We start from the raw sequence: 10,244 nt of genomic DNA on the forward strand, positions 1-10,244 counted from the left end.
GCCATTTTCATGCTGATAAAAAGTATTTTTTCAGCTTCTTGCTTTCTTTATGTTCTATGTATTAACTCGGTCGGTGCAAACTTGCAAATTTTCAATCAAGCAGTAATTATTATGTTTGCTATAATGCGAAAGTCGCGAAAATTCGGTGGATTTCAAATATTTTCATGCCGGAACGGTCCAGCTTTGTCGTTATTGGGGGGCAAATATGAACCTTGGGAATGAATTAGGCCGGTCGCTGGTCGCTGTCACCAGGTGGTCGCTATTCACGGCCTTTTTATGAGCATTTTTCTACGGAGGGATCAGAGACCGGTCGTTGACGACAGGTGGTCGCTATTCACGGGTGGTCGCTAGCACAGGTTTGACTGTATCGATTTTCAATCTGTTTTATATGATTGTTAATAAAAAACTGTGTGAGAATGGTTTGTAACAGTAAAACAGAAAAGTGGAAAACAACAGGTCGCCCAACAAGACATAAACGAAAATGCTGCAGGCTCGGTTTGATGCACAAAACATTAATATTTTTTCCTCTTAAAGACACATCTGACAGATTCCTATATGTATATAGGCAAACATTTTCCTACATTGGTGGTCATCTTGTGGATTGTTACAGAGATCCAATCTTAAAAGTGTGATAATTTCACTTCTGAGTCATTAAAACATACATCTCATATATACAAATTATCCAAAACTTCATATATCCGAGTACTAGTCTAATTTATAAATACATAAATTTTCACGACACTATTTTTCCTGGTTTAAATTGTGAGTCATTAACGATTTATAATTAAATACTGATTACTTGTTACACTAGCCTTTTTTGTGAAATAACAACAATATATATAAGCCTTTTTTATATTTTTCTCAAGTTGTTACCATGGCAACATTGACACAGGACCAAATTTTCAAGCAAAGATATATTTAAAAAAAATACAACTGTACAAGAACTAGGTAAAATCATATAAATACCATATATTTTGAAGAAATGTTGTAGAAAACTTATAAAAAAACAGTAATTAAAGCAAATCACGGATTAACATATATTCCCCACCAACTTAAAATGAAAAGAGACTAGCAGGCCTGAGTCCATATACAATAAAATGATATTAATATAAAGACAATTAATGGCATCATAAACTAAACAATTGTAAATATCACTGAAACTACAAATATAAGAAGTGAAAATATACAGCTGCTGTATCAGTTTTTTAACCATTTTTCGCATTATTTTGAAGAAATTGTGTTTTCAATAAATGTAAACACTCTTGAGAAAACATGTCTTTATTTGGTGTAAAAATGTGTTTGCTATTGTTTTTGAACATCAAGATTAAAAACTTCACTTAAGACATTTATCTAAACATTAATCTAAAAATTAGCCGGTAAAAATTTTTTGCACACGGGAGGTCCTTAGAGACTGGAGTATTTGCTAGCTTGTAATAAAGAGCATGTAATTCTCTTTCAATCATTTTTTAATGAGTTTTAGGCTCTTGGCTTGTTTTGGATTTTGAACTTATTTAAAGAGAAAAGAAAGTTCTACGTAGGGTCTTTCAAAGTGTTGAAAGTAGACTAAACTTACACTAGTTTTGCTGAGGCCCTACTAGAAAGTTTAGTAGTACATAATAAAATGCATAAATTCCATCGACTTTAAGAAACGTTACCTCAGATATTTTAGATAAAGTTTGTACTCAATGATTAAAACTTGGTTTACACTAAATTTGATATAGAATATTAAATGTATATCCAACAATAATAAATTACAAAAACCTAAATTGATATCACATAATCATGTTATTATATTATTATATTTATCATATTCATCATTTCAGTTAATCATTTTGAAAGTGTTTCTTATGCTTTACACATTTTGAAGCATTTCTCTGACTGTTGAGGAATACTTTGCTGCAAATAGTCTAATACAAAGGTTCACTGTCAATAAATGTAATTTAAAATTATATTTAGTGGATGCGATCATTGCTTTATGTACAGAATAAAAAATGCCAATATAGAATATTATTCTATACCTATTTTATCCATCCAATCGCGAACGTTCATTTGCAACACGTGACCGTACAATATATTGCAGTATTTGGATGCACGTGCGTACAAAAATCCAGTATTTTCTGTATTTGGACGCACGTGCGTACAAAAATCCTGTATTTTCTGTATTTGGACGGTTCAACAGTCCCATGTTAAACATAAGATAAAGCCCGAAACGCGTGAAAATGTTCCGAATGTAAATCGGATGAAGTAGGCGCTCTATGCACAGAGTTTGATTATGCGTCTTGAAGTCCGGATTTTATTTGAGTTTTTTTTTTGTTTACAACACACAAAAACGATTCAAGGGTAACAATACTATTTGATTTAGATATTCAAACGTTCGTTAATAATCAAAAACTTAAAAATACAGTAAAAAGGATCATCAGATGTTGGAATATTTTAAATGTCGCTAAAAGAAGCCGTTTCTGACGAAACCTAGAAATTGGTATCAGCATTGACTGTCTGAATAGCTACCTCAGCAGTTTTTATTTAACGGTTAAGAAACAAAATGCAGAAGATTATGAATGGCAGCGGAAGGGCGGTCAGCATCCAAAACATGTCTGCTCTATAATTCAGTTTTCGTCGGATCTTGCTAGAGTTAGAGTTGCGGGTTTTGCTAGAGTTATTTTAATTTTAAATGCCAATCTATAAATATACATGTATAAGAAATAAATACTAATGTGCCTCATATCTAAGATAAACTCTGCCTGACCTTACATAAACAGCTGGAAGTCAGTGATGTTACATGGGCTGGAATACCTAATCATTGACAGGTCTTATATAATCTAAATGGCAAGTGTGAATGGATAGAGGATGAATGAGAACAGCTTGATCATTGATAATTCATCCGCATTGTTTATGAATGGGACTACTTTGTGTAGCACATGAACAAATTCCTTTGGATGTGATTTGGAATCAAATAAAGATCCTACGTGATTGTCAGAAATACACTTAACTTTGGTAGCGGGATAAACCCGCAACCAAAAACACAAAAATAAATGGTCAGTATTTTCTTAATTTTGTCCTTATATCCAACCAGTATCAATTAAAAATAAACAGCATGAAATCTTCATTTTGTTACATGTAACTACCTATCATCTTGGACGCCATCTTGAATATCTGTAATGAACCACGGTAACTGTAACTGCATCAAGCAGTTCTGTAATTTAGAGCATCTTACGAACATTTTTACAAAGAACCTTTGTTTACAGGCATAGACCAAAAACCTCCTTAACAAGGAATAGTATTATCTGCCATTTGCTGTACTACGTATTTTTGCGTACATTTTGAAAATATATTTGCGGAAAATAACGTTGTAACTGCATGAAACAGTTAAACGATTTTTTTGAAAAGAATAGTTGACAATGAGAGGGAGCAAAGAGAAAAGAGAAACATAATACTATCTTAAACACTTTTGTAATGATCTTACGCACAATACGAAATATAAATACCGGGTGTAAATTGTCGCCCGCGCAATATACAAGAACGGAAATACTCATGGAAAATAGTCCAAATCTATTCCACTTTAACTTCATCTGTATATATATATGAAAATAGTATTCTATCCGCTTACCCTGATCACATTACACCACATAAAGACATACTTTTGTGACATAAAGATTCAAATATCTTCTATTTTCCAAGGTATATATTTACCAAACGATGGCTTAATCATTTCTAAGGTAATTTGTATTAATAAAAGTTACATTTCTATTCATAATAAATAAAGAATCGCAAGCAAATTGTAATATATCCTAGTTTCTGAATGATTGTACCTTAATTTTGTATGTGATATCTTAGTGAAATTTAAAGGTTTTTTTTTAGATCTAGAGGCTTTAATCATCATACTTGTATGTGAAATAAATTTGTACGTGTATATGCGTGAATTGTCATGTTTTATTTCACTGATAAAAGGTAAGGATAGATTTCCTGGAAGCATAGAGCACACAAAATACAGCCATTGAGCCATGCATCGCAAAGTAGGTCAACAATATTTTACACATGATGCTTCGAGAATCCAAGAACAGGTACATTTTCATCATATGCAAAATACAAAAACAAATGCGTGTGTGTGTGTGTCGTGGTGGGGGGACGTGTATCCTGGGAATCAAGTCTGAGAATTTTATCTTTTTTGGGAAACTTGTTTTCCGACCGCAGCGCCACCAATATTACACCCTACGGGTGTATGATAAAGAACGGTAACTTTTGAAAGCAACAATATATGACTGAAAATTGAAACGGAAAAGACTGATCGAAATCGTTTACTTACGAATGTTTCTGAACATTCGGGCCATGGACAAATACCTGTTTGTACCTACCATGTCTTTTCAAGCAAGAACAGGTTCTATTTCTATTTTCCTTTCAAATCTATTTCTGGCTTGTATTTACGGGTCTGTATTACGACAGGAGCTTAGCTTGACAACAACAAATCAGACCGAAGCTGTCAAATACACGGACGGCTTTTATACCTTGCTTCTTGTTCGACCTGCTGACAAATTGAGTGGCAAGCTGATAACAAACTGTTGCAATAATTATCCCTAAAGAGACTCTTTGTGAATGGAAAATGTTTAATATTTTTATGATACATAATAAGGAATAAAAAGGAGGCTAGATCTTTTCAAAAGTACTTTCTTTCCAGAAATGTGTCTACGTAGACCGCAGGGAAATATTGGAGCTGTGTTTATTTTGCCTTTGAACAAATGCAGTATTACAACAGTGTTATCAAATATATTGTAGTCTTTGTTTTGTTACAAAAAACTAGTAAACACAGAATTCCAAAAAGGTATTGGACGATTGACATGTAAAGCACTTCAGTTTTCGAAGTCTCTGTCAGTGTGACCTTGACATTGGAGATGTCATAAAGGGGTAAATTATTGCTGAAATAAATATTTACTAAACATAAAAATTATAGAATGTGAAGAAAATGTTTTGACTACAATAACTCAATGACATCATTAAACAGTTATCACTGGAAAGTACCGACCTGTGGTGGGAGTTTCTTAATTTGTTTCTTTTTTATTTTCTCCTTTCATTACATATTCTTTTTTAAAAGCGTCAATACATACACCGTTGAAATCACTAATGATATTTGTAGTAAAAACAACTTTTTAACATCTATTAACAAATCCCTTACTCATTTGCAAACATTGTCTAAAAAAAGTTCTGTTTGAATTATCTTTAACATCAAATAAAATATAAATGACCATGATATGTTTGCGGTACAAACTTTGCATCACTATTCTTTTGTACTCTTTCTATAAGTGATTTATTTTCAAACTATGTAAATGTGTTGCTGTTCTACTAATATCTTGGTCAAAGCGTTTAAACCAAAGGAATAGATGAATCATGAATTTCATTTCTAAATAATTGGTACCAACAATTGTTATTTCATTGAATTGCTGAAGCTATCTTAAGCCATATGACGTATCGAAAATGCTTGTTTTATTTAAGGTCGGTCTGGCTGTGGAAAATATACAAGAGTTCCACAAAGAAGCTGATCTCGCCAAGAAAGAAATGCAAGTGAGTATATCTGAAGTATGTCTAAAAGCTGGATTATCTCGGAACATTATCTAGTCAGGGTGATCTCTTTAATCTGTTTTCAGCCATCATTATGTGGATGATTAACCAAAACATTCTTTACTATATAGGCAGCAGCGAGTTTTTGCATTCAAAATACACTTCACATTTAAAGTTCCCATGGAAGCGTCTTGGTGCCAACAGGAAGATTTTTATTTGTATTATGTACAAATTACTATGACATAATAACTAACTTATACGTACCACTTATTATCTCATACGTATGACCTAGTAACTTAGTGATAATACTTAGCAAGCGATTTACGACATGTTTGAAGGTTATAGTATCGAATAAGCTGTGGAGTCAGGATCAGTTGCAGAAGCTTTCTTCGTGTGCTTATTCTGATAAAACATTGAGTTTCATTTACTTCTACTGTGATATTTGACAGTTTGGAAAGAAAAAAAATGGATCCATCATGTTCTGTTGTGTATTATTTTATCTTTTGTTTGTTATATAGTCTATTGAGTGTCGTTTATAGCAGGCATAGTTACTGCATTAGATATCAATTTGTTCACAAATGTGATATTTCTTCAAAGCAAAACATGTACATGTAATATCTATACTGAACATGATTTATTAGTGGTGTACATATTGCTTTGAATTATCAAAGCCTTTTACCAGTTAATAAGCCCCTGAAAAAATTTGTGTCTGTTGAGCAAAGCAAATGCATATTTTTTTAATCTTAATTATGAAAATAAACTAAAAATATTACATTAAAATAATCAGCTTTCCTTTTTTGCTCAATTCTCTAAGAAGTGTGGTTAATAATTAAGTAATTTAGGTCTGAAATAGGTGTGTGGTTGTTTTTACTGTATTCTAGGTTACTTCTTGTTTTGTATACGATGTTTTAAAATATCTTTGCTTACAGTGGAAGCTGCCAGAATATTATAGCTTACATTTGTACTTATGATTTAATTCCAGGTAAAGTTCGCTTTGGAGTTAGAAAGAATATTAACATCTTTCCTCATTTCGAAAGGTCTTAATTTTCTTCGATGCAATCGGTCTGCAAAGAATTTATCGAAAACGGAGACTTTACGGCCAAATAAACAGAACTGGCTGCAGAGGAAAGTTGCAGAATCATGGAAATTAACTGAAAAAGATATAAACATGGCCTTAAGATCTGAGCAAGTGAGAGTTGCGGGTTTTTTATTTTCATTAATTTAACATACGATATAATAAATAGCTTGATATCAATCTTACTTTTAAGTAAAATAGATCCAACCTTTACAATCGTCAAATAGTGGAGAGACGTGCTCCTGAACTTAGACCTATTTTAGTTTCGTTGAACAAAATTATCATACCAAATGTTGTTTAACAAATGCTACAATTATTTTCGAAATGCACAATTCTCGTAATATGGATGAGATCATTTTTTTTACATAGTGCATTTATATTCTTCACTATCTGACTGTATTTAACTGTTTCAGTCAGTATTTGTTTGTGCTGCAGGTTAATGCTCAATATGTTTAAACAGTATGTTTAATGTCAGAACACATAACATGTTTAATATAGGTTAAGCTCATTTTAAACAGCATTCAAGTTATACCTGTCATTAATAACAGTAATTATTCTGCACAGGTAATTTACAATGTTATCCATGACAATTTAATAAAAGACATTGTGTCTGAAATCTTCCGTCCATCACCTCTAATTCATGTCGAGAAGTTGGCATTTACTTGCGGAGAACAGGTTAGAATTCCCGCCGTTACATAACTTATACACTATTAAATGTAAGCGCAAACTCCAAAAAGAAAATGCTTACATGAATCAGAGATGCCAAATCATCACTGAGAACATTTACATCGGTGTCCCGAATTTGGAGCATTTATATAAATGGGCATTTCATCGCGATATTTAAGATACAAAAAGTCATCATGAAGAATTTCTAATTGTTTCATATATTATATAGGATGGTACTTCAAAAGAAATAGCTCGATTGGAAACGAAATTTAACACACTTGAAACAAATATGACAGTCATGGACTCGAAATTGGAGACAATTTCACAGACCCTAAGTAGAGTGGAGGAGAAGTGTCGCAGACCTGATAACAATTAACCGAGGTCGACTGAAGGCAGGTGTTTAATATAGTTATAAGAATCTTAAAAAATCTTTAGTTCATCTGATATAATTTACAGTTATTTACAGTAAAATGTGTATTGGCAAGCTGACACATTATTACATGTAATAGGCATAAAAAGGTTTGATACATTAATTTCTCAACATGAAAAAGGTCGAAATGTACTGAATACAAACCATCGCAGAAAATAACCATATCCATAATAATAATATCCATTTTATATTACAGCTGAGGTCCTTACGTGCCCTGACGCTATTATGAAATAAATCACTTGGCCCTTGATTATATTTCAGCTTAAAACCTATTAATTGCTCAAATATATCGTGGACAATATTTGTATACTCATTTTTTGTCTAAATGAGTAAGCTACCTGGATGAAAATAAAAACAGTAAACATGTGCAGTATTTCCATAGTAGTATAACACCAACATGTCTGTTCTTGAGGTTGAAATGCGACGGTTTACCGGGAAGTTATTGTATCTGCATTTTTGTAAATTTTACAGGAGAAAGAAAAAACTGTGTATTTTCATAAAAAGAGATAAGTATTACAATTATCAGTAAATCATTATAAATTGAAATAAAAAGCGTATTGGCTTTTGTAATCATGCATTAAATAATTTGATTTTAAAATTTAGCAAAACATGTCAGATACAAATAGTTTTATGCTCAAAATGACATTCCTGAATTTAGAAATGTTACCGGGAAACTATTGTATCTGCAGTGTTCATTTTAAAATTATTTATTTTGGTGTGCAGTGGCATGGTGGCAGATTAGTCATGTTTTTTTTAAGTGAGTAATTCACCTTTATGTGAACAATTATGGGACTTTGTTCTCTGTTTACCTGTATGCCATCATGTTTGCTTCCTTTTGAAACTCAAAATGTTAATTTTCATAGTACAGATATAAAATGAAAAGGCGACTAGAAGTTTTAACAGAACTTCAGTTTTTTACGATAACTTCAATAAACTTTATTAATATTTATTTTGAGTCTAGAATTTCAAATAATTACAGGCATTAAAAAGAAAAGCCAGAAAGCAAGCCCATGAACACACGCAGATGCGTTAAATGAAGTAGTAACTTTGTCATGTCATGAACGAAGTCGTAGTTAATAGGTCAAGGTCAAAGAAAGGTTTAATATGTCCGCGAAGGTAATGCCTCAAAACTTGGCATATGAGGTGATATGTTGAGCACATGAACTTGGTCGGAAGGTCAAAGGTCCAGTTCTTAGATTGAGTTCAGTCATGAAATCCATCCTTTGTGTTGATTTTAAACTTGGAATATAGGTGGTTGGTAATGAGACAAGGAGTGCAACGTTCCACATTACTCCTCCGAACACATTAATCCCGCTCCGCCAGCCCCCTCCTAATGCCACATTTCGCCCCCATCCCTTACTACGAAACACACAATCAAACACATTTTTACTTTCTCCTTCTCTGATCAAGAACTTCGGGCTTATATTGCCCATACGGAATCTTGTTTTCATTGTATCCTGCTTTGTCTGTTGAGTTTATGAGTGTTTATATGTCAATTTTAACGTCAGTTTGTGTGTATTTTAATGAACTTTCTATAAATGTTCTTTATAAATGCTCTATCTTTTATTAGTACTGTTTAAGTGGGGTAGTTGGAAAACTTTCCAAAGGAGTTTCATTTTCTGCATAGCTATAATTTTTATCCTACATAATATAATATAATGAATGAAAATGAAAATTATATAATCCGGAATTTTTCATATTTGGCCAATAAAATGAAATATTCTTTGAAATGAAATGATTTAATTTGCATTAGAAGAATATCAATAAAAATCTAATTGTGTTGAATTTCATATTTCTTCTGAACTGTGTGACACATTTTTGAATATCCATCTGTTCAAAAGTTCAAAAAGATAATTCATTGCTTTTCAAAGGGCGTTAAATTAATTCTAGCTACAATGCCGCAACTCGAAATATCAATCTTTAAAAAACACTCTTTTAAATACAACAACAAGGCGGCATCGATTGTATAAAGATGTGTTTACAGCCAACATTTTACATACATGATGCGCTTTGAGCTGATACAGTAATGTAATCAAAAGGAAATGAGTTACCGTGCATAAATTAGTTTCAAATTGACAGACTTACGGCGCGTCACCGTCAAAAGATGACACCTTCAAATCATTTAGAGACATTTCAGTGGGGGATTCTTCCTGATTTGGAAATCGGTTCATGGAATTCCATGCTTCCCGAGCAGGAAACATTTTACAGAATATATATAGTAACTCGTTTTCCGTTCGTAAAGCAAATTTTTTATTAAAATTGTGTAGACTTGTTTCCCTCAAAAGGCCCGCTGCACCTGAGCAAAACTTGTGGCATTCGATGAAATATGCCGAATTAAACTTACAATATTTACCTGACTTCCAGTGTTACAATTATTTCTTTAGGTGTTGTCAATGTTTTATAACTTTTAAACTTTCTGAGACAAAACAGAACAATATTTATGAGAAATAAACAAATATACTTGAAACAATGTAAGGGTACTATCTAAGGTAAATAATTTTTTTTCTCAAAAAACTCCATTTA

The 10,244-nt window shown here is 32.3% G+C and overlaps 1 protein-coding gene across 1 annotated transcript; it reads left to right on the top strand.

The window, feature by feature from the left end:
• The first annotated feature begins 5,466 nt into the window (after positions 1–5,466).
• Positions 5,467–7,697, top strand: LOC123553164 (uncharacterized). The gene is made up of 3 exons (XM_053524211.1): positions 5,467–5,553; positions 6,533–6,739; positions 7,521–7,697. The coding sequence occupies exons 1-3, from the start codon at positions 5,467–5,469 to the stop codon at positions 7,665–7,667; spliced, it is 441 nt and encodes a 146-aa protein (XP_053380186.1). The 3' UTR covers positions 7,668–7,697.
• The last annotated feature ends 2,547 nt before the right edge of the window (positions 7,698–10,244 follow it).

This window comes from Mercenaria mercenaria, chromosome 15 (assembly GCF_021730395.1).
Source record: "Mercenaria mercenaria strain notata chromosome 15, MADL_Memer_1, whole genome shotgun sequence".
Classification (NCBI taxonomy): domain Eukaryota; kingdom Metazoa; phylum Mollusca; class Bivalvia; order Venerida; family Veneridae; genus Mercenaria; species Mercenaria mercenaria.

What these genes read in the sequence shown, in the direction of transcription:
- LOC123553164 (XM_053524211.1), top strand. Translation starts at nt 5,467, where the DNA reads ATGCTTGTTTTATTTAAGGTCGGTCTGGCTGTGGAAAATATACAAGAG. An exon ending in TCGCCAAGAAAGAAATGCAA is followed by an intron (nt 5,554 to 6,532) that starts GTGAGTATATCT and finishes ATTTAATTCCAG; the next exon opens with GTAAAGTTCGCTTTGGAGTT. An exon ending in TGGCCTTAAGATCTGAGCAA is followed by an intron (nt 6,740 to 7,520) that starts GTGAGAGTTGCG and finishes TATATTATATAG; the next exon opens with GATGGTACTTCAAAAGAAAT.